Raw genomic sequence first — 21,533 nt, 5'->3', positions numbered from 1 at the left:
GCGGCCTGCGAGCGGGAGGGCGGGCGCACGTCCTCAGTGCCGCGGGCGCCCAGCTCCAGGGAGGCGCGAGGGAGGCGCAGGCCCGGTTCGGGCACGGCGTGGGACGTGCCGCTCACGCGCTGTGTCTGTCTCCTGAGAGGCCCGGATAACCGACCGACCTGGCGGGACCCCGGGCGCCCTCGCCCAGCCGGGTCACAGCCCCCAGGGCCCTGTAAACACGTGCCTGTGGGGACGTCCCTGCCTCTGGCCACGGGCAGAGTGCACCACCGAGGACCCCCGTAGAGAGCGCTCTTACACATCAGCAATAAAAACCCACGTTCTGGTAGGAAAACAGCAAAATAGAAACGGTGATGCTCAGATGGGGAGTTCGCCAGAAAATGCAGGACACCCTGGTGGCCAGACTGGCCTCGCCCGACCAAGGAGGGCCGGAGCCCGGAGAGCAGTGTCCGCCTCACGGGACGGTCCCGGAGTCCCCGTGGTGGGGAAGGGGGCGGGTGGGAGGCGCTCTTATTCGAGGGAGTTGCCCAGATCTCCCCGAAAGGACTGTGCCTGGTCCTTCAGTGAGCGACTCGCCTTCTGCTGGGAATTCACCCGTGAGCACATCTGCCTGAGGCCGCAGCCCCGGGTGGGCAGGGGCTGTTCCCTGATGTGGGAACAGCAGGTGCAAAGGCCCAGAGGCTGGAAGGTTGCCTTAAGACCTGTGCCCTCCTTCCCGCCAGACCCCCCCCCCCCAGTAGATCCCACAGCCCCGGGGCGCGGGGAGGCTCTGGTCAGACCCCTCGACCTCGCGCCCTGCTCCCCCGACCCGGACCCCCGCGCCCGCGCCCAGCTGGAGGTCTGGGGCTTGCAGGGGTGGGTGGGGGGCTTCTTGGAGGGGTTAGCGGGGCCTGCAGGCCGGGAAGCTCCTGGGATAGAAGCGGCAGGCGGGGCCGGGCGGGGGGCGTCCTGGAGGAGCGGGCGGGCGTGGCGCCGGGACGTGGAGAGGATTCGCGTCCCACGTTGCGCGCCCGCCGCTGCGGGAGCGCGGGAGGCGGGGCGGGCGGCGCCGAGAAACGACGGCTGCGGGCAGCGGCGGGAGCCAGGGACGCCGAGCGGCCGCCACCGCCGCGCAGCCCTCCAGCGGCCCCGGCCGTTCGTCTGGCTCCTCCGCGGATCGCGGGTCCGGTGGCCGAGCCCATGCAGCCGCGCAGCGAGCGCCCGGCCGGCAGGACGCAAAGCCCGGAGCACGGCAGCCCGGGGCCCGCGCCCGAGGCGCCGCCGCCCCCGCCGCCGCCGCCGCAGCCGCCCGCGTGAGTTGCGGGCCCGGGGGCCGCGGGCCGGGCCGGCGCTGAGCAGGTCCGGGCGGAGGAGGAGAGGGGCGCGCCGACCTGGCGGGCCACCGGGAGGGGCGGCCTCGGCGCCCACAGGCTCGGGCCGCGGGCGGTGGGTCCAGCTGCCCCTCCGTGTATCGGGGCGGGCGCGGGGCCGGGCGCCCCGAGGTGGCTGCTCCCGGAAGCTCAGCCCCCCGCCCGCTGCCCTTGAGTCCTGGCGGCTGCAGGAGGGGGCGGGCGTAGGCGGGACGGGCGAAGCCGCTCGGAGGGGTCAGTGAGGTCACGCCTGGCCGGCGGGCGCAGGTCCGCTTCACAGCCGCCTGAGCCGCTGACCAGTCTCAGTCCGGGCACTTCGGTGCCGGCGGGGCTGTGGACACCGACTCCGATGGGGCCGGGAAGGCTGGCCATGGACAGAGGAAAGCCTGGTTCTGGCGAGGCCTGGGCACACGGGGTCCTGTGCCCAAGGAGGGGTGGGCAGAGGCTGTACAGGCCCGACCCCCCGACCTCATGCGGGACGTGGGAGGCTCTGAGGGAGCAGATGGGTGAGCCTCGGCCGCAGGGCAGGTCCTTGCAGGTGCCAGGTATGGCCCTGGGGGAGGGGTGGCCTCCGGGTGCCCCGGCCCTGACCGGGCACTGCCCGCCTGCAGCACCGAGGCCGAGCGCGCGCGGACCCGGCAGACCCGGCCCACAGCCCCCATGGAGGGTGCCATGCAGCTGCTGAGCCGGGAGGGCCACACCGTGTCCCACAACTCCAAGCGGCACTACCACGATGCCTTCGTGGCCATGAGCCGCATGCGGCAGCGCGGCCTCCTGTGCGACATCGTTTTGCATGTGGCCGCCAAGGAGATCCGGGCTCACAAGGTGGTGCTGGCCTCTTGCAGCCCTTACTTCCACGCCATGTTCACAAGCAAGTACCACCCCCCGTGGGCACTAGGGGGCTCTTCCGGGCTCCCCAGGCGGCCGGCCTGACCCACCCTCCCCGCAGATGAGATGAGCGAGAGCCGCCAGACCCACGTGACGCTGCATGACATCGACCCTCAGGCCTTGGACCAGCTGGTGCAGTTTGCGTACACGGCTGAGATTGTGGTGGGCGAAGGCAACGTGCAGGTGAGGTGCTCCCCCTCCCACCTGTGTCCCGCCTGGCCTCCTGCCTCAGCTCTCTTCACCTGTCTGTCGCTGCTCCCCTGCCCTCTCTCCCTCCTCACCCGCAGACTCTGCTCCCCGCTGCCAGCCTTCTGCAGCTGAACGGCGTCCGTGACGCCTGCTGCAAGTTCCTGCTGAGCCAGCTGGACCCCTCCAACTGCCTGGGTATCCGGGGCTTTGCCGACACGCACTCGTGCGGCGACCTGCTCAAGGCGGCACACAGGTACGTGCTGCAGCACTTCGTGGACGTGGCCAAGACGGAGGAGTTCATGCTGTTGCCGCTAAAGCAGGTAATGTGCCCGCTGGGGTGCAGCTTGGACCGTGACCCAGTCCCTGGACCCCAGACAGCACCCAGCCCTGGCACTCTTTGGCCCCCATCATTTGGGCCCTTAAGGCCCGGGCCTCTCCCCCTGGCCTTTATTCCCAGCCTCTGACCCAGGTTCCAGCCCCGCCCCCTGCCTCTGACACCTCCCCTGCTCCCATCTTCTGACCCCACCCAAGCCTTCTTCTTTGCTCTGGGCCTGGGCACCGAGGAACGGGGTCTGTGGCTCCTGACCCCACTTGGCCCCTCCTCATAGGAACACTGGGCCCCCCCATTGGACTCTCCGTCCCAGGATCATCAGGGCTCCGTGGGCCCCCGAGACCCCCCCCAGATTTCAGGTCTGAGGGTCCCTACCCCCAGGTGCTGGAACTGGTCTCTAGTGACAGCCTGAACGTGCCTTCAGAGGAGGACGTCTACCGGGCCGTCCTGAGCTGGGTCAAGCACGACGTGGATGCTCGGAGGCAGCACGTCCCACGGGTGAGGCCAGCCCCGGGGGCCGCTGTGTCTAGGAGGGGATGGCGTGTCTGAGGACCCGGGTGCGCCTGGGCTCCTCCGTGTCCAGGGTGTTGCAGGCACGTGTCTCGAGAAGTGTCCAGGGGACAGGTAGACAGGTGTCTGGGGGGTCTCACTGCCAGGAGGAAGTGTGCCCACGGGTCCTACCTGCTGCCTGACCATGGCACTCCTGCACCCCAGCTGATGAAGTGTGTGCGTCTGCCCCTGCTGAGCCGGGACTTCCTGCTGGGCCACGTGGACGCTGAGAGCCTGGTGAGGCACCACCCTGACTGCAAGGACCTGCTCATCGAGGCCCTCAAGTTCCACCTGCTGCCAGAGCAGAGAGGCGTCCTGGGCACGAGCCGCACGCGGCCCCGACGCTGTGAGGGTGCCGGCCCTGTGCTCTTCGCTGTGGGTACGCCCACCTGCTTGGTCCCCCACATCCCTTCCCTCTCCCTTCACCTCTGTCGGGCCTGTCTGTCCACGAGCCCGACACCAGCCCATCCCCCTGTGCTGGTCACATCCTGCGCCCACCCATGCTGCTCCCTCCTCTATCCACCTCTGGGGGGCCCCATGTGGCGTGTCCCACTCAAATCCCTGTCCGCACCCTTGGAGCCCCAACGCCCTCCACCTTGAGCTGCGCCAGAGCCGCCCAGCCCATTACCTCCCTGAGCCCCTCATCTTGTCCCGTCCCCTCCCCCGCTCTAGGTGGCGGGAGCCTGTTCGCCATCCACGGGGACTGTGAAGCCTACGACACACGGACGGACCGTTGGCACGTGGTGGCCTCCATGTCCACTCGCCGAGCCCGGGTGGGCGTGGCGGCCGTCGGGAACCGGCTGTACGCAGTGGGCGGGTAGGTGTGGAGGCTGCTCTCGGTGAGGGGCCTGTGTGTGCCCACCGGGCAGCCCTGACCGGAGGCGGACCCCTCTCCTAGTTACGACGGGACTTCGGACCTGGCCACCGTAGAGTCGTACGACCCCGTGACCAACACCTGGCAGCCCGAGGTGTCCATGGGCACGAGGCGCAGCTGCCTGGGCGTGGCTGCCCTGCACGGGCTCCTGTACGCAGCCGGTGGCTACGATGGGGCCTCCTGCCTCAACAGGTAGTGGCGGGGGCCAGGGCAGGGTGGCCTTTAGGGTTGGGCTCGGCCACGGTGTGCTGCATCAGGACTGCCGAGGTCAGACCTCGAGGGGAGCAGAGCGGATCCCGTCTGTCTCAAGTCCCCGAGGCCTGTTTTCTGTGCCAGCCACCTGTCCCTTCTGCTCCTCTCTGGGGTCCTTCCCGTGGGTCCAGGACTGGGCCCAGGTGGACATTGGCACAGGATCACCCAGGCAGCAGGGGCCCGTGCACACCCAGCAGGCCCGCTTCCTGCTCCAGTGAGACTCTGGGGCCAGTCTCTGACTTCCCATCCTCTGGGGGAGGGCAGCCCTGGTCTGCTGCCACTCAAGGCCAGCAGTGGTCCTGTTGTCCGCAGTGCCGAGCGCTATGACCCCCTGACGGGAACGTGGACGTCCATCGCCGCCATGAGCACCCGCAGGCGATATGTCCGTGTGGCTATGCTTGGTGGGTGACAGGGCTTGCTTGCTGTGGCGCCCACCCCTGCCTGCCCCACCCTGGAGACCCCACACACAGCAGGCAGGCCACGGGCACGTTGATTCCCTGCAGATGGCAACCTGTACGCGGTGGGCGGTTACGACAGCTCCTCACACCTGGCCACTGTGGAGAAGTATGAGCCCCAGGTGCGAAACACCCGTCACAGGTGTTCCCCTCCCCTAGGGCCACCCACACCCCCCCAGAGCCTCAGACCTTTAGATCCCTCCGCCCCTCCCCCCTCGCACCACAGACACCCGGCCTGGAGGGGGCTGTGTGCTGTGGAGGGGGAGGGAGGCTGGTAGTGGGTGTGCCCAGCGGGTTCCCTCACCGCAGGCGAACACGTGGACGCCGGTGGCCTCCATGCTGAGCCGGCGCAGCTCGGCTGGCGTGGCGGTGCTGGAGGGTGCGCTCTACGTGGCTGGCGGCAACGACGGCACCAGCTGTCTCAACTCTGTGGAGAGATACAGCCCCAAGGCCGGGGCCTGGGAGAGTGTGGCACCCATGAACATCCGAAGGTGTGCTGTGCCACCGCCCGGGAGGGCCCCTGTCCCCCCACAGCCTGTGTGTCTCACCCCTGCGTGGTGTGCCCATCCCCCCCTCCCTGTCTGGGCTCAGCTGCAGTACCGCCCCCCACCCGCACCTCCCAGCTCCAGGAGGCTCCTCCCACGGTCTGTGGCCCCATCCCCAGAGGCTCTGCCTGGGCCTGTGGCCCATCGGCGACCTCACACCGCCCGCCCCCCCCCCAGGAGCACCCACGACCTGGTGGCCATGGACGGGTGGCTGTATGCCGTGGGGGGCAACGATGGCAGCTCCAGCCTCAACTCCATCGAGAAGTACAACCCGAGGACCAACAAGTGGGTGTCGGCGTCCTGCATGTTCACCCGGCGCAGCAGCGTGGGCGTGGCCGTGCTGGAGCTGCTCAACTTCCCGCCTCCGTCCTCGCCCACACTGTCCGTGTCCTCCACCAGCCTCTGACCCACGGCGGACCGACAGGCTCGCCCACAGCCTCCCACATGCCTTAAGCCCCACGGGGGGCCAGCGCCTCCCTGCCCTCCACCGCGCATCGGGGTTGGGTTCCCCACCAGGGACGCCCTGGACCGTCTGTCCGCCTGTCCGTGTCCGTTCCGCAGTGTTCACTTCTGTGTGTGCCGTTTATTTATGCGTGTGTTTATTTATTCGGTATTTATTGACGATGAGTAGCCGCAGCTACCAGTCCATACGATTGCTCTGGAAGTTTCTGTGACTCTGGGACCAAGCCGCCATCCGGTGTCCTGCCCTCTCGCGGGGGTAGACACTGAAGGGATGTGGGTCCGGGCCAACTCGGACTCTGCAGATCTGGGGGGACCAAGGGGTAGATGCAGAGCCGTGGGTGGGGGGAGGGGGCCTTCTGAGCAGGTGCAGACCCCCAGCCTCCACTTGGCACAGGCCCTGGCCTCAAGGGCAAGGCGTGCTTCGGGCTGCCCGCGGGGTGGGCCTTCCTGCCTGTGGGCGTGGCGTCTCCTGATCCTGCACTGAGCTGGCACCGCGTGTGCCCCAGGCCCCTCAGCAATATGAGCCGCCTTGGACAATAAACGTGTTCTCGGGCTCTGGGCCTGTGTCCAGCGTCATCTCTGCCTCTTGGGGTTCTGTCTGGGTTGGCCAGGAAGGTCTGGGGGTGGGTATACAGTTGGGCAGAGGTACGGCGTTGGCATCTGGGGCCTTGGAGGGGGCGCCATCGTGTCCAGCTGGGGCAGCACTGCGATGTCCTGGACAAGAGGCGGACCCTGGCCCCTCAGCCTGGTCCTGCCAGGCCCCGTGGCCCAAGGCCACCATGACGGCCCCACCCCCTGGGAAGTCCACGCCTCCTTCCTGGCTTCTGGTTAAGCCTGTGGGACCCTGACCTTGGCGCCCAGTGAGGACTGAGCCGAGGCAAGCGAGGAGGCTGGGCAGGGGGCCTGGCTTTCCCTTCCCTCACGTCGGACTGGCTTCCCCAGCGAGCACCCCCCCTTACAGTCACTGGTGACTCAGATGGGCACTGAGGTGGAAACAGGATGTGTGCTCACGTGGGATGCCTCGAAGGGGTCCCTGTCTCCCGAGCTCCAGCCCCAGACCTCCCAACCCAGGTTCAGGCGGGGCATGCTCTCTGGGGACAGGCCTGGGAGGCCCATCCTTCACAGGTGGGAGGCTGGGTTGGGGGAGCCTCCCCCATACCTCCCAGGGCGGCCTTCTTATGCTGAGGACTGAGAGGCTGGGCCCAGGTAGGAGCCGGTCCGCCCAGAGAGGCTCCACCCTCGCCCGGTGTTTGGGCACCAGGCAGACACCGCCAGCCCCGCCCCGGGAGGTGGGGGCAGGAGGCTCAGGACCCAGGGACCCAGACCTGTCGCCCGCTCTCTCGGCCAGCCGCCGCCGCCCGCGCCCATGGGGAACAGCCACTGCGTGCCCCAGGCTTCCAGGAGGCTGCGGGCCTCCTTCTCCAGGAAGACCTCGCTGAAGGGCAGCAGGTGAGGGGCGGCTCGGGCTGGGTCTCGGGGTCGCCCCCGCCCGCCTGGGGGCCCGCCGTGAGCCGCTCCCTTTGCCCGCAGAGAGGATGGCACCAGGAAGCTGGCCAGCCTGTTTGGCTCCGAGGCCGGCCCCGACGACGGGGACACCACGGACAAGATCTTCTGCTACATCCCGGGCGCGGTGAGCGGTGGGCGTGTCCTGCGCGGTGCGGCCACGGCGGGCGGGTGGGGGGCGCGGGACTGCGTAGCCCCGAGGGGGGCGTCGGTCCCAGGACCAGGTGAGGAAGTAGGAGCAGCCCCGCCCTAGAAGCTGGTCTGGCCGAAAGTCTGAGCTGAGAACGAAACTGGGACCGACTCTGAGTCAGTGGGTGAGCAGCGCCGGCCCCAGCTGGGCGGGGCGGGGCCTCCGAGGCTGCTGGGGGGCCCTGTGGCCGGGCGGGCGGGCGCCCCGGGTCCGCAGCCGGGCGGGGCTGGCCAGCGTGTCCAGGCGCCTTTGGGTTGGATGCTGTGTTCCTGGTGCGATGCGCATCCCACCCCTCTGCTCTTTACTCCAAGTCAGGGGCTTGGTGAGCAGTGAACCCCTCGCACTATTCCAGGCCTCAGTTCCTTCCCAGGTGTCCCCCAGCATCCAGCTCTCACCACTGCCTCCTCCCATAGCAACGCCCGGCGCCCCCACCCCCACCCCCAGGGCCCTACTGCGAGGATTGGCACAGCCATCTGAGCGTCACCCCGCCCCCTGCCCAGCCCCTGTGGGGGAGACACCCAGCGTTCCAGGTGACTGGCATGGGTCCCAGCATGTGAGGGAAGTGACCCCCAAGTTGTCATTCCAGGAGAGGGTGCAGGAGGAACAGGTGTAACTGTGCCAGGGGCTTGGGCCAGGGCTCCGCCCAGCATGCCTCGGTTGGTCCCCTGCGGGTGTGGGCTCCCACCAATGTGTGCCCAGCAGGCCGGCCCCTCCCTGCCCCCCGAGGTCCGGGGCTCCCTGGGGCAAGGACGCTTCAGCAACCTGCTCCCTCAGAGGGGTGGGGTCCCTGTGGCCCGTCTCGGACCTCAGCTCCTGGGGTCCTGCCCTGGTGGCTCTGGGCTGGCTCCTCCCGGGACCCTACGGCTGAGCCTGGGCCACAGGGCAGCTTCCAGCCCTTCCTGCTCCGTGGCCCATTTCTCACCGTCCCATCCCGGCATCATTGCCGAACTGGGTGTGGGTGCAGGAGGCCCCACCCAGAGGCCGGGAAGCTTCGCGTCTGTCTGTGCACATTCCTGGGCTTGCCTAAGGGGCGGCTCGGCTCAGCCAGGGCACGGCAGCCTGGGAGGCAGCCCCTGCCGGCTCCCGGGGGGGAGCATGGCCCTCCACAGCGCCCCTCCCGCCGCAGCCCCATCTGACTCTCTGTGCCCCAGCATTGGCTGTGGGGGCGCCGGCAGGCAGGCAGGCAGGCGCCGAATCCCCAGCACAGCTCAGCCCTGTCCTGGCCCGACGGTGCAGCAGTGGCCCAAACAGACAAAACCCCCGGGCTCAGGGCGGTCCCTTCCCTGTGACACGGCCAGGCGGCCGGACAAATGAGCACGGGTATCGTGAGGAAGACGCGGTTCGCACTGAGGCGTGCAGAGGGGTCGGGGAGGTTGGGAGGTTGGAGGGGCAGACAGGGCGTGAGGAGGCGGCAACGTGAGCCACTCCCTGCAGGAGGTGCGGAGACTGTCCCAGGCAGCGGGACAGCAAACTCGAAGGCCCTGCGCTGGGCACGTGCCCGACGGGAGGGAGGAGCCAGGGTGGGGGCAGGTCCTCAGGACCCCTCAGCCATTGCCAGGCAGGAAGCCGGTGTCCGCCCGCCCGGCCCAGGGCTAGGCAGCGTGTCCAGGCACATTTCGGCCTCCACTGAGTGACGTCAGGAGATCAGGGTCACGGGCTCTCTTCCAAGCTCCACGTTCACAGACATCACAGTGGCTCAGAATGGCCTGTGGAGGGTCTGGCAAATACATCAGACACGCCCCCCGCCCCCTTTCTTAGTACCAGGTTAAACATTTACCAGCCAATAGAAGATTCGGGAGGGGTTTTTAAAATACATGTTTTTATTGATTTCAGAGAAGACAGGAGAGGGAGAGGGAGATAGAAACATCAACGAGAGAGAATCATGGATCAGCTGCCTCCTGCACGCCCCACCCTGGGGATGGAGCCCAGAATCCAGGCACGTTCCCAGGCTGGGAATCGAACTGTGACCTCCTGGTTCATAGGCTGATGCTCAACCCACTGGGCCACACCAGCCGGGCCCGGCGGGTTTTGAGTCTTGTCTCGGTCAGACACCCAGAATGCTGTGACCAACAGGCTTAGGGGCTGAATAGCCAGAATAAGGGCGCACGGCTCCGGAAGCTCCTTTGAGTCCGAACGTCGCTGTCCCCGCCATGGCGGTGAGGCCGTGCGCGGACTGGAGCTCAGGCCGCCCCCTGAGCCGCGCTCCCCGCAGGACCTCCCGGGCCTGGAGAGCCAGCGAGAACCTCTGGACCAGCCGTTCCTGAGCGTCTTCAAGAAGGGGCGGCGCAGGGTGCCTGTGCGGAACCTGGGCAAAGTGGTGCACTACGCCAAGGTCCAGCTGAGATTCCAGCACAGCCAGGTGGGGCCGGCCGGTGGGGGTCTGGGCCCGCCTGCGGCCTGCCCCCCGGTGCTCACACAGCCGCCCTGCTCCCCCAGGATGTCAGCGACTGCTACCTGGAGCTGTTTCCTTCCCACCTCTACTTCCAGGCCCACGGTTCTGAGGGACTCACTTTCCAGGTGAGGGGAGCGGGCAGAGGGAGGAGGCGGGGGGGGGGCGGGCAGGGAGGAGCCCCCGGGGCGGTGGCCACGGCGCCCAGGGGTGCTCAGCCTCCCGCTGGGCCTGGCAGGGGCTGTTACCGCTGGTGGAGCTGAGCATCTGCCCCATGGAGGGCTCCAGGGAGCCTGCCTTCCAGATCACAGGTGTGTGGCACGAGCAGTCCCGCCCAGGAGGGTGAGAGGGCCAGGGCGTGTGGTAAGGGTGCCCCCAGTGCAGATGGGGAGCACCCGGTTCCCTCAGAGCTCCCTCTGGCCAGGCCCAAGGGCATGGCAGGACCCTGAGTGTTGAGAGATCCTCGCTTTTCCTCCAATGGGCACAGGGCCGTGTGCCTGGCTGGGAGGAGGGCAGCAGGTCCTGGTTAGTGCCGTATTCTCCCCCCAACTGCAGCCCTGGGGTCTGCGGGGCGGGGGGGGGGCTGGGGAGGGGCCTCTCCTGGGGGTGCCGGCCCAGCGCCCCTGCTCTCCGCCCACAGGCCCTCTGCCTGCCCCCCTTCTGGTGGTCTGCCCCAGCCAGGCAGAGCTGGGACGCTGGCTCTACCACCTGGAAAAGCAGATGGCCCTCCTGAGAGGGTTGCAACGCTGCCACTCAGCACCCCCGCAGGTCAGTGCCACGCACCCCGAGCCCCTTTCCCAGCCCCCTGCCTGCCTGCCCTGACCCCCGTTTCCCAGGGCCCCCCGGAGGACGAGCTCCCCTGGAGTCTGCAGCACAGGCTGGCCCAGCTGCGGACCACATGGGGGCGCCAAGTGGTGGGCAGCGCCATCTGCGCCTCGAGGGTCAAGCTGCAGCATCTGCCATCACAGGTGGGTGGGGACACGGGCTGAGGGGCGAGGGGTGAGGGAGGGTGGAGGCAGCAGGTGGGGCCAGGCCCTCGCTCCCCTCCACTCTGCCCTCGACCCCGGCAGGAGCGATGGGACCGGATCCTGGTCCTGTACCCGACCTCCCTGGCCATTTTCTCGGAGGAAGCGGACGGGCTTTGCTTTAAGGTAGGTCCTCCCGCCGTGACCCGCCCCAGGGAGGCACCTGTGTGTAGGGGTGGAGGGGGCGGCGGCTCAGGAGGAACCTGTATTTCGGGGTCAGTGGGACAGAGCGTCCTGGCCCCTCCTCCCAGCCTGCTGCCCTGGTCAGTCTGGTCTCAGCTCTGCTGTCCGGCACCTGTGTCGCCGTGGAGGGTCTTTGGCCACATCACCTGGGGCGGCCATGGTCTCCGTCCCGAGAGGCACACCTGGGGGCCTCAGTCCCCCCAGCATCCCTCCCAGCCAGCGGTGATGGAGGGGACCCGTCCCCATGAGCATGCGTCTTGGTCTGCCATGGGTTGATGAGGTCCCCACCCAGAGGCCAGCGGGAGGCGTGGAGATGCCCCTGGGGCAGATGGGGAGCCCCGGCCCACTCAGGGCTGTCGGCTTCGGCCCCGCCTCGCCCAGCCTGGTCTCCCCATCTCTGGAGGGCGAGGGGAGTGATGGGCCCAGGCAGAGCCCCAGGGTTACCCCCAGGCAAAGGCCCCACTTCCGTGGCTGCCCCTCAGGGGGAGCTTCCACTCAGCGCCATCCACATCAACCTGGAGGAGAAGGAGAAGCAGATCCGCTCCTTCCTGATCGAAGGTGGGCTGTGCCCGGGCCTGGGGGGGAGGTGCCGGCGGTGACCGGCTCTGCCCTGGGCCTGGGGACGCTCACGGTGTCTGTGTGCCAGGCCCCCTCATCAATACCATCCGGGTGCTGTGCGCCAGCTACGAGGACTACAGCCACTGGCTGCTCTGCCTGCAGACCGTCTCCCGCCGGGAGGGAGCGCCCCTGCTGCCTGGCCCCGAGGGCTTCCCGGGGCTGCGGGGGCCCCTCCAGGTGAGGTCCGGAAGTCCCTGGGGGGCGGTGACGGGACAGAAGGGCAGACCGTGGGTCGGTGGTGAGAAGGGTCCTGCCACATGGCTCACTACCCCCCACCCACTGCCAGGTCCTGGGCAGTGGCCGCGGCTCACTTTCCTCAGATGGACAGACCAGCTGGGACTCGGGGTACCCAGCACCCCACTCTAACCGCACCAGCCGTTCCCTCCCCGAGTGCTCAGTTCCGTCCGCAGCTGGCTGCCCTGCCCAGCCTGCATCTGTGAGTGTCTGGGGGGAGGGGCAGGGGCCATGAGGTGAGCTTGTGATGAGGAGCCTGGGTCCCCATGGCACTCCATCCCTCCTGGGATGCCAGCTCCTGGGGGAGGGGACTCAGAGGATTGTGGGATAGGGCTCCGGGAACCTTCTGGAAAGTCCTGTTCCCCACAGGACAAGGCCAACCCTGGCTGGACCAGCGTCAGTGGGCAGAAGGCAGAGCTAAGACGGGGCGGCAGCAGTCGGTCACCCAGGAGCAAGGCCCGGGGCGAGGGGCCTGGCCCGGCCACCCCGCTGCACCTGGATCTGACCAAGGTGGGCCCAGACACTGACCCAGCCCTGAGCCTGGCCCTCCTCTGCCCTGCACCTCCCGGGCCTCTGTCTCCCGGGCCCGGAAGGTCCTGGAACCACCTAGGAGCCTCTCTCGAGGAGGGAGGATGCGGGGTGTCCTGCTCCTGGAAACCTGTCTCTTCTGCCTCTTGCCTGCAGCTGACCCGGCCGAGCCTGGAGGGTGGCCCGGAGGTCGAAGACCACTCCCTAGAGACACCTCACTCGCCCCTGTACGCTGACCCCTACACACCGCCTGCCACCTCCCATCACAAAGTCAGAGACGTGCGGGACCTGGGGGAGGTCAGTGCCCTGCTGGGGACAGAAGGGCCAGACGTGCCCACAGCCTGCTGCTTGGAGTCTAGACCAGCGGTCGGTCGCCAACCTTTCGGACTGCACGGACCACCTGGGGGACCCCCTGGGAGCAGGAGAGACAGAGGCGGATGCTGGGGCAGTGGGCACTGCAGGCAGCCGTGGCGACAGCTGGTCTAGACCATGCCCCTCCCCCTGGGTGTGGGGTTCCCACCGCCTGAGGTTTAGAGGAAGCCTGAGGTCTGCTCAGGCACGAGAGGCGAAAGGGGGTTGCGGGCAGGGGTCCCCCAGCTCCACCAGGCCCCGCCCAGGGCCTCAGTCACCCACCGACACTTCCCTGGCAGTTCCTTGCTGCGATGAAGAGCTCGCTTGGACCCGAGCCCTCGAGCCCGTTCCCCGCCGTGCCCGTGTCCGTGCCCCGCTCCGACCCCAGCTCTGGAGTCGCCAGCCCCCACTTGCTCTCCAGGAGGGGAGCCCTGCAGCCCCGAGCCTCTCAGCGGCACCGGGGCTCCGTCAAGGGCCGTGGGCCCCAGCCCCCCGACTCTCCTCGGCTCGTGAGTAGCCTCCTGCACCGGGACAGGGGTTCTGTGGGCCCTGGGGGACCCCCTGGGAGCAGGAGAGACAGAGGCGGATGCTGGGGCAGTGGGCTGGTCTCCAAGCCCCTTCCCCAGGGCGTGGCTCTCACACTTGTGTTTGGGGTCCCCAGGTCTCCCCTCCCAGGGAAGTTTCGCCCGACCCCCCGCTGCCTCCCCCAGGTGAGTGAGAGGCCCTGCCTCCTTCTGGGGGGAGCTCGGGTGGCGCTTCCTGAAGACACACGCTCCTCTGCCCTCCCACCAGACGGCGGACCCCCCAGGAGCTATGACAACATCTGGGACCAGGCTCCGTCTCCCTCCCGCCGACGGTGGCCCCGAGAAGCGCCTGAGGCTGAGGCGGGGCTCACCCAGTGGATCTGAGCGGCTTCTCAGTCCCACCTGCCAGTGTCGACTCTGGGGGGGTCTCCAGCAAGGCCTGGGTCTTTCTTTGTGGGGCCATCGGACAACCACCCCCACCCAATACCCAGTCAGGGTCTGACCCCGGGGGGTGGAGGGGGTCTCCAGAACCCTGAGTTTTCTAGGATCTGGAGGGACCAGGAAGACAGCTTCCCCCCAGGATGCCCTGACCAGCGCCCTGGACCACAGATGAGGGCGCGATGCCCAGAGCGGCTGAGCCTCGGCCCCCAGGGAAAGTGTGAGGGAGGAGCTTGAGGGGGCTTCACCTGGGAGGGGGGAGCGGAGCAGGGTTGAAGGTGAAGGTCAGAGGGCTGAGGAAGTTACAGAGAGTCAGAGTATGTGAGGCCAGAGGTCATGAGGACCCGAGGTCAGCAAGGTCAGAGCTAGGAGGGTGGCCCATGTGGGTGGGTGGCATTGCTCGGGAGAAATGGACAAAAGACTAAAGAAGGAAGAAGAGAAGATTTTATTTGTCTGTGTCCACACGTTCTTCACCCACAGCCAGGAGGCCCTGTGGCCCCGGGACCTGTGCTCGCTGCCTGGCTGGACGCCCTTCCAGCGCCCAGCTGGCCCCCTGCCCACCCTCCTGCCCTCTCTGGCTCCTCTCAGCCCTGGGACAAGCCCAGTGTCCCATCCCTCCGCCTGGCACCATGAAACTCTGCTTGGAACCTCATCCAGGGCTCCCCAAGGAGGGGCCCCAGGCTCTGCCCTGCAGACCCCAACCCCGCAGGGGCCACTGGGGTCACCTTCCTGCAGCCCCTCCAGGTACCTGCTCTGGTCTCGGGCAGCAGCCAGGAGACCTTGGCCACAGGGGTTCAGGGCTCGAACAGGCCAAGGAGGCCCTGCCACCCAGCCCGCCCCTGCCCAGTCTCCAGGTGCTCGGACTCCCTCTGATTTCCTGCTCCATCCCACCACTCACCCTCTAACTCGATTACCTGACAAAATACCAACGCCCGGTTACATTTGATTTTGGAGAAACCACAAGTAATTTCTTAGGATAAGCACTCTCACACACTGCCTGTCTGAACGTCCAGCTTTCCTGGACACCCTGCTCATTTGCTAACCTGGCCACCTTCCTACCCATTCCCTGCTGGGCCCCAGCCACCCACCCTCCCGTCTCCCCTCCCAGGTGTGGGCACAGCCTGGGCTTCGGCCACTGGCCTGAGCCTCGCTCGGGTGGAGTCCGAAAAAGCCAGGACCGAGGACACTGGCTCCTTCTAGATGCTGCCGTGGAACACAAAGGCCAAAGGGCGAGGCCAGAGGGCAGCACCTCGGCCTGAGCGCCTGTGGCCGTTTCCTGGTCCTGCGTCTTCCTGGGCTGAGCCTGGCTCCTAGGGGCTGGGGCTGCGGCGTCCCAGCCTCACCTGCCGGCGGAAGTAGCGGATGGCCGAGATGGTGCCGATGTTGGCCAGCAGGACTGCAAGGGAAGCAGAAGCTGCTTGGGTGCCGGCTCCCGGCCTGGTCACCACTTGACCTGCACGGCCAGCCTCGAAGGGCGAGAGGAAGCCCGCGGGGGGAGCGGTGGGTCAGCAACGAGAGGAGCAAGGTCAGGGAAGAAACGCGTGTCCCCCAAGCACCCTGACCCCTGCTGGCCCCTCCACTTGACTTCTGGGCACCATCCCCACTCCCCCCAGGGCCCCCAAACCTGTTTTCCAGGCGTCTGGGGTGTGCAGATCTGAGGTTCTCACAGCCCAGGTGGCAAAGGCTACAAACACCAGGCACATGTCCTTCTGGCTGAAGGGAAACGAGGTGAGGGGACCCCAGGGCTCCCCTAGGAAAGGAAAGCACATTCTGAGCTCCAGCTGCTCCCCTTAGACACGTCCGTCCTGGACATGTCTGTCTGGAGACACGTCTGTCCTGGACATGTCTGTCTGGAGACACGTCCGTCCTGGACATGTCTGTCTGGAGACACGTCCGTCCGGGACATGTCTGTCTGGAGACACGTCCGTCCTGGACATGTCTGTCTGGAGACACGTCCGTCCTGGGACATGTCTGTCTGGAGACACGTCCGTCCTGGACATGTCTGTCTGGAGACACGTCCGTCCTGGGACATGTCTGTCTGGAGACACGTCCGTCCTGGACATGTCTGTCTGGAGACACGTCCGTCCTGGGACATGTCTGTCTGGAGACACGTCCGTCCTGGACATGTCTGTCTGGAGACACGTCCGTCCTGGGACATGTCTGTCTGGAGACACGTCCGTCCTGGACATGTCTGTCTGGAGACACGTCCGTCCTGGACATGTCTGTCTGGAGACACGTCCGTCCTGGACATGTCTGTCTGGAGACACGTCCGTCCTGGGACATGTCTGTCTGGAGACACGTCCGTCCTGGACACGTCTGTCTGGAGACACGTCCGTCCTGGGACACGTCTGTCTGGAGACACGTCCGTCCTGGACACGTCTGTCTGGAGACACGTCCGTCCTGGACACGTCTGTCTGGAGACACGTCCGTCCTGGACACGTCTGTCTGGAGACACGTCTGTCCTGGACACGTCTGTCTGGAGACACGTCTGTCCTGGGACACGTCTGTCTGGAGACACGTCTGTCCTGGACATGTCTGTCTGGAGACACGTCTGTCCTGGACATGTCTGTCTGGAGACACGTCCGTCCTGGGACATGTCTGTCTGGAGACACGTCCGTCCTGGGACATGTCTGTCTGGAGACACGTCCGTCCTGGACATGTCTGTCTGGAGACACGTCCGTCCTGGGACATGTCTGTCTGGAGACACGTCCGTCCTGGACATGTCTGTCTGGAGACACGTCCGTCCTGGACATGTCTGTCTGGAGACACGTCCGTCCTGGACATGTCTGTCTGGAGACACGTCCGTCCTGGACATGTCTGTCTGGAGACACGTCCGTCCTGGGACATGTCTGTCTGGAGACACGTCCGTCCTGGACATGTCTGTCTGGAGACACGTCCGTCCTGGGACACGTCTGTCTGGAGACACGTCCGTCCTGGACACGTCTGTCTGGAGACACGTCCGTCCTGGACACGTCTGTCTGGAGACACGTCCGTCCTGGACACGTCTGTCTGGAGACACGTCTGTCCTGGACACGTCTGTCTGGAGACACGTCTGTCCTGGGACACGTCTGTCTGGAGACACGTCTGTCCTGGACATGTCTGTCTGGAGACACGTCTGTCCTGGACATGTCTGTCTGGAGACACGTCCGTCCTGGGACATGTCTGTCTGGAGACACGTCCGTCCTGGGACATGTCTGTCTGGAGACACGTCCGTCCTGGACATGTCTGTCTGGAGACACGTCCGTCCTGGGACATGTCTGTCTGGAGACACGTCCGTCCTGGACATGTCTGTCTGGAGACACGTCCGTCCTGGACATGTCTGTCTGGAGACACGTCCGTCCTGGACATGTCTGTCTGGAGACACGTCCGTCCTGGACATGTCTGTCTGGAGACACGTCCGTCCTGGACATGTCTGTCTGGAGACACGTCCGTCCTGGGACATGTCTGTCTGGAGACACGTCCGTCCTGGGACATGTCTGTCTGGAGACACGTCCGTCCTGGGACATGTCTGTCTGGAGACACGTCTGTCCTGGACATGTCTGTCTGGAGACACGTCCGTCCTGGACATGTCTGTCTGGAGACACGTCCGTCCTGGGACATGTCTGTCTGGAGACACGTCTGTCCTGGACATGTCTGTCTGGAGACACGTCTGTCCTGGACATGTCTGTCTGGAGACACGTCTGTCCTGGACATGTCTGTCTGGAGACACGTCTGTCCTGGACATGTCTGTCTGGAGACACGTCTGTCCTGGGACATGTCTGTCTGGAGACACGTCTGTCCTGGACATGTCTGAGTCACATCTTCCCTGTGATGTCTCTGTCCCAAGACACAGGCAGTGCGTGGCACAGTTGAGTCAGGTCGACTTGGGCCAGTTGCCTCTGGGCACCACTTCCTGGTTCCTAAACTACCTTCCCGAAGGAATGTGAGACCAAGTCCACTGAGTGCCCACTGCCCAGTACCTGCCCTGCTGGAGGCCAGGGGCAAGGCTGTCAAGTCATCGGGGCCTGAATTCAGGGTGACAGTCGGTGCACAGCCAAACCCTTGAATGACCTGGGCTGCCCCACCTGGCCTGTGTCCTGGGATGGCCAGGAACTGCTCCTTCCTTCCAAGATCCTCCTTGAGGCCTCCCCCTGGCTCAGACCAGCCTCCTGGCCTGCCCCCTCCCCCCGCCATGGCCCTCTGGCTGACATCTCTGGACAGTGTGTTCCCAGGACCTGGACAGGCCTTGGGGCCCACGAGACACGCACCTGCTTGCCGGAGCACCAGGTCGAGCTGCTCTGTGGCCACTGGGCTGGGCTCCGGCGCAGGGCCAGGCTGCACCCCCTGGGGCCCCGGCGTGGGGGCCTCCCGGGCCTGCAGCGGGAGGGGGGCAGCCGGCCCCAGCCTGCCCTCCAGCCTGTCCGCCCCGAGGAAGTGTTCATAGGCTTCGGGGAAGGAGATGGGCATGGGGTCTCCGGGCAGAGCGGCTGGCACAGGCTTGTCCTCTGGGGCTGGGGCCGGGGAGTGGCCCCCCTGGGGCCCAGACCTCTTGGCCCGGCTGTCCCGGAAGAAGAACTCACACACTTCTGGCCACTGCACTTGGGCCTCGCCAGCCTCTGCCTCCTCAGCCTCTTCGTCCTCCTCCTCGATGGTGTCACAGAAAAAGAACTCGTAGGCCTCGGGGACGGTCACGGCAAAACAGCTCTTATACCCAGGCCCCCCGGCGGCAGAGGCGGCAGGGGGGGGCAGGTGCTTCAGGATCCGAGGCTGGGGGAGCCTGGGCCCAACCGCCACTGCGTCCCAAGCTCCAGGCCCCCCGCGGCCCCCTGTGGCTGTCCTGGGTGCTGAGGGCCAGCCTGTGGCTGGTGAGAGGGGGCGCGTGGCCTCTTCTGACCCTGGCTCCTTGGGGCTGGGCTCAGACACAGAGAACCGCACTTTCTTCTTCTTGGCTGGGACAGGCCCTGGCGGGGGCTCCCCCGAGGGGTGTCCAGGGGCACCTGCAGAGGGCTCCCCTCTGGGCTTCTCTTGGTGTCCCCCTGAAGACACCACAGAGCCCAAATCCAACTTGGCCTGTGGGGCACCCTTGGCCTCGACCGCGTCAGGCCCAGCCTGGGGAACGGGGGCCAGGGTGGGTGCACCCACATCACACTCCGCCTTCAAGGCAGGTGCCGATGAGTCCACCTGCAGCTCGACCTTTCTGCCCGGCGGGGGCAGGGCCACATCCAGTCTAGGCTGGCAGGTGGGTGTACACGGAGTCGTGTCAGGATGAGGCTTAGAGGTGGGTGTAGACGGAGCCGTGTCAGGATGAGGCTCAGAGGCGGATGTAGACGCAGCCGTGTCAGGATGAGGCTTGGAGGTGGGTGTACATGGAGTCGTGTCAGGATGAGGCTCGGAGACAGGTATAGACGGAGCCGTGTCAGGATGAGGCTCGCAGGCAGGTGTAGACGGAGCCATGACAGGATGAGGTTTGGAGGCGGGTGTAGATGGAGCCGTGTCAGGATGAGGCTTGCAGGCAGGTGTAGACGGAGCCGTGTCAGGATGAGGCTTGGCGGTGGGTGTACACGGAGCCGTGTCAGGATGAGGCTTGGAGGTGGGTGTAGACAGAGCCGGGTCTGACTTAGCCATTGAGAAATCTGGACCAGGCTCTGGGGCAGGTGTGGCCACAGCGTGTGGCCCAGCTCTGGGGGTCATGCTGAGTGGGTCCGACCCTTGCTCAGTAGTGAGGACAGGTGTAGACAGATCTAGTCCTGGCCGGGCCACCTGCTCAGGGGCCCCTGCAGACTCCAGGCCCCGCTCATCCTGCCTGGCTCCTGATGTCCGCTCGGCCGACCCAGCTGAGGGGCCCTTCCCCCTGGACCCAGCGGGGCCTCGGACCTCATCGGGCCTGGCCGCAGAGAGCAGCGGGGAGCCCAGTGGGGGGGTGGGAGCAGAGCCCGCGGCACTCGAGCGCCCACCCCCCTTGGCACCGGCAGCGCGCCTCTTCTTTCGGCTGGGGCTTCGGGGCGGGGCTCCAGGGCTGCCCGGGGGCCTCTGGGGCAGAGGGCTGCGGGCCGGGGACTCGGGGCTCGGAGGAGGCTCACCGGGGGGCCGGGGGGCAGGGTCCCGGGGCGCTGGCCCCTGCAGAAGCCTCTGCATCTCGTCTTCGGAAGGCGCTTGGCGGGGGGCGCTCTGGCCGGGAGAGGCGGCGCCGGAGCTGAGGGACGGCCGGGCTTCTGACTGCGCTGACGTGCTGGGCGTCTGCTGACCAGCCCCCAGGGCCAGGGCGGGCTCCTGCCAAGACCTGCTGACCAGCTGCTTCGTGGCCGCCTGGTCCTCCTCCTCAAAGCCAGGCCAGCCACTCCCCCCAAGCAGGGGCCGGGGCCCGGGGGGACTGCTGCCGCTGCTGTCCCCTTGGTCAATGTCACTGGACAGCAGCTCGTCCCCAGAGGCCAGGCTGGCCTGCAGGAGACCACACTCCTCGGCCGTGGCTGAGAACTCAGCCCAGTCCTGGTCACTCAGCTGGACACTGTACTGGAAGTTCTCCATTTCGGTCAGCAGGGCGCGTGAGCAGCAGGGCCGGGGTCTTCACCCCCTGCCCGCCCGCCAGCACCCCTCCGACCTGGCTCAGCACTGGGCCGGCATCTCCGTCCTGAGGCCACTAAGCAGGATGCAGACAGCAGCTGGCTGCTTCCTCCAGGGCCAAATCGTCGCAGCCCCACCGTCCCCGCTTTTAAATTGACGCCCGAGGCACCTCTACGACATGGGGTCACATTCCTTCCGCCCAACGCGCTCTGGATCGGCGAGGGGCACGAAGCAGCAGGATCCCCGTGCGTGGATTTTCAGCCCCAGAAGTGGCTTTCCTTCACGTCTCCAGGCATCTCCTGCTCAGCTGGCTCGGCCTTACCCTCCAACTTTCCTCCGGACAGGCCGACCTGGCTGTGGGGAGCCCTGGCCTGTCCCAGCATGCCCCGGGGGGCATTTGGCCATGGGGGCGGGGCCCCAGTATCCAGCAGGTGACCAGCCTTGGGTGATGACCTTCCACTAGCCTTGCTGGGACAGGCTGCTGGGCTTCCTCTGAGCGCCCGCTGGTCACGCTGGTGCCGGCCAGAGTGTCCGTGGGTCCCCAGGAAGAGCCTAGGGAGGAGGCCCCAGAACAGAAAGGAGCCTCCTGCCCCCCGCGGTCATCCTCAGGGTCTGTGTCCCCGACCCAGACGTGCCCCTTCCCCTGCCCCGTCTCAGTGACCCAAGGTGACCCTGGCTGGACAGTCTCCAATCCCTCAACCCCCGTGGGGCTGCCCTTCTGTCTCTGGGATGGAGGTGCCTGGACCCCAGACACCGAGACGGCTTCCTGACCCTGAACTTCGCCCTCCTCTCTAGCCCTGGGGAAGGTCCCTGGGGGCTGTCTACCTCGGGGACCCCTCCGGGCGGGAATGAGGAGCTGCTGGTGTCGTACCTGGAACCCTGCAGCAGCCGAGCAGCAGCACTGGGCGTCCAAGCTGCCTGCCCACGGCCCAGTGCTGGCTCGCCATGCAGCCCCACCCCCACGGCCAAAAATACCATCCCAGGTCACATGTCTCCTGCCAGCCAGCAGGGTCCAGGCCACAAATAGATGGCATTTGAGGGGCCTCCAGCTACGTGAGGGACACCTTCCTAGTTGGGTCGGACGCTGGCCAGAGAACGCTGACCAGCAGCCAGCACGTG

The 21,533-nt window shown here is 66.9% G+C and overlaps 3 protein-coding genes across 10 annotated transcripts; 2 read left to right on the top strand and 1 right to left on the bottom strand.

Moving 5' to 3' along the window:
* The first annotated feature begins 854 nt into the window (after positions 1–854).
* KLHL17 (kelch like family member 17) lies at positions 855–6,455 on the top strand. Of its 4 annotated transcripts, none has more exons than XM_059691636.1 (12): positions 855–1,289; positions 1,958–2,217; positions 2,296–2,417; positions 2,522–2,743; positions 3,136–3,252; positions 3,469–3,682; positions 3,976–4,120; positions 4,202–4,369; positions 4,724–4,830; positions 4,933–5,006; positions 5,194–5,375; positions 5,607–6,455. In XM_059691636.1, the coding sequence occupies exons 1-12, from the start codon at positions 1,177–1,179 to the stop codon at positions 5,833–5,835; spliced, it is 1,953 nt and encodes a 650-aa protein (XP_059547619.1). In that variant the 5' UTR covers positions 855–1,176; the 3' UTR covers positions 5,836–6,455. The 4 variants fall into 4 exon arrangements, with proteins under 4 accessions (XP_059547619.1, XP_059547621.1, XP_059547622.1 ...); XM_059691638.1 differs by having other exon boundaries at positions 857–1,289; positions 4,742–4,830; XM_059691639.1 differs by having other exon boundaries at positions 1,165–1,293; positions 1,965–2,217.
* A 637-nt stretch (positions 6,456–7,092) lies between these two features.
* PLEKHN1 (pleckstrin homology domain containing N1) lies at positions 7,093–14,322 on the top strand. 4 transcript variants are annotated; one of them, XM_059691641.1, is made up of 16 exons: positions 7,093–7,340; positions 7,422–7,521; positions 9,797–9,943; positions 10,072–10,101; positions 10,212–10,284; positions 10,614–10,741; positions 10,810–10,941; positions 11,044–11,124; positions 11,664–11,739; positions 11,828–11,976; positions 12,086–12,235; positions 12,403–12,543; positions 12,718–12,858; positions 13,212–13,421; positions 13,574–13,622; positions 13,705–14,322. In XM_059691641.1, exons 1-16 carry the CDS (start codon positions 7,258–7,260, stop codon positions 13,818–13,820), a joined length of 1,806 nt encoding a protein of 601 aa, XP_059547624.1. In that variant the 5' UTR covers positions 7,093–7,257; the 3' UTR covers positions 13,821–14,322. The 4 variants fall into 4 exon arrangements, with proteins under 4 accessions (XP_059547624.1, XP_059547627.1, XP_059547626.1 ...); XM_059691640.1 differs by having other exon boundaries at positions 7,095–7,340; positions 10,021–10,101; XM_059691644.1 differs by lacking the exon at positions 9,797–9,943.
* Positions 14,302–21,270, bottom strand: PERM1 (PPARGC1 and ESRR induced regulator, muscle 1). 2 transcript variants are annotated; one of them, XM_059691634.1, is made up of 3 exons: positions 18,122–21,267; positions 15,499–15,624; positions 14,302–15,270 (listed from the first exon to the last, which is right to left on the bottom strand). In XM_059691634.1, the coding sequence occupies exons 1-3, from the start codon at positions 20,376–20,378 to the stop codon at positions 15,185–15,187; spliced, it is 2,469 nt and encodes an 822-aa protein (XP_059547617.1). In that variant the 5' UTR covers positions 20,379–21,267; the 3' UTR covers positions 14,302–15,184. The 2 variants fall into 2 exon arrangements, with proteins under 2 accessions (XP_059547617.1, XP_059547618.1); XM_059691635.1 differs by lacking the exon at positions 15,499–15,624 and having other exon boundaries at positions 18,122–21,270.
* Positions 21,271–21,533: the final 263 nt, after the last annotated feature.

This window comes from Myotis daubentonii, chromosome 3, assembly GCF_963259705.1.
Source record: "Myotis daubentonii chromosome 3, mMyoDau2.1, whole genome shotgun sequence".
Lineage (NCBI taxonomy): Eukaryota > Metazoa > Chordata > Mammalia > Chiroptera > Vespertilionidae > Myotis > Myotis daubentonii.
This window is presented reverse-complemented; position numbering and strand designations above follow the sequence as displayed.

Excerpts from the sequence above, each read along its gene's own strand:
- KLHL17 (XM_059691636.1), top strand. The coding sequence starts at position 1,177 with ATGCAGCCGCGCAGCGAGCGCCCGGCCGGCAGGACGCAAAGCCCGGAG. Across the intron at positions 1,290-1,957 it reads CCGCCGCCGCAGCCGCCCGC|CACCGAGGCCGAGCGCGCGC; the intron begins GTGAGTTGCGGG and ends GCCCGCCTGCAG. Across the intron at positions 2,418-2,521 it reads TGGGCGAAGGCAACGTGCAG|ACTCTGCTCCCCGCTGCCAG; the intron begins GTGAGGTGCTCC and ends CCTCACCCGCAG.
- PLEKHN1 (XM_059691640.1), top strand. The coding sequence starts at position 7,258 with ATGGGGAACAGCCACTGCGTGCCCCAGGCTTCCAGGAGGCTGCGGGCC. Across the intron at positions 10,742-10,809 it reads GCCACTCAGCACCCCCGCAG|GGCCCCCCGGAGGACGAGCT; the intron begins GTCAGTGCCACG and ends CCCGTTTCCCAG. Across the intron at positions 12,236-12,402 it reads GCCCTGCCCAGCCTGCATCT|GACAAGGCCAACCCTGGCTG; the intron begins GTGAGTGTCTGG and ends TGTTCCCCACAG.
- PERM1 (XM_059691634.1), bottom strand. The coding sequence starts at position 20,378 with ATGGAGAACTTCCAGTACAGTGTCCAGCTGAGTGACCAGGACTGGGCT. Across the intron at positions 15,625-18,121 it reads CCTGGTGCTCCGGCAAGCAG|GGGAGCCCTGGGGTCCCCTC; the intron begins GTGCGTGTCTCG and ends TTCCTTTCCTAG. Across the intron at positions 15,271-15,498 it reads CCCAGACGCCTGGAAAACAG|TCCTGCTGGCCAACATCGGC; the intron begins GTTTGGGGGCCC and ends CTTCCCTTGCAG.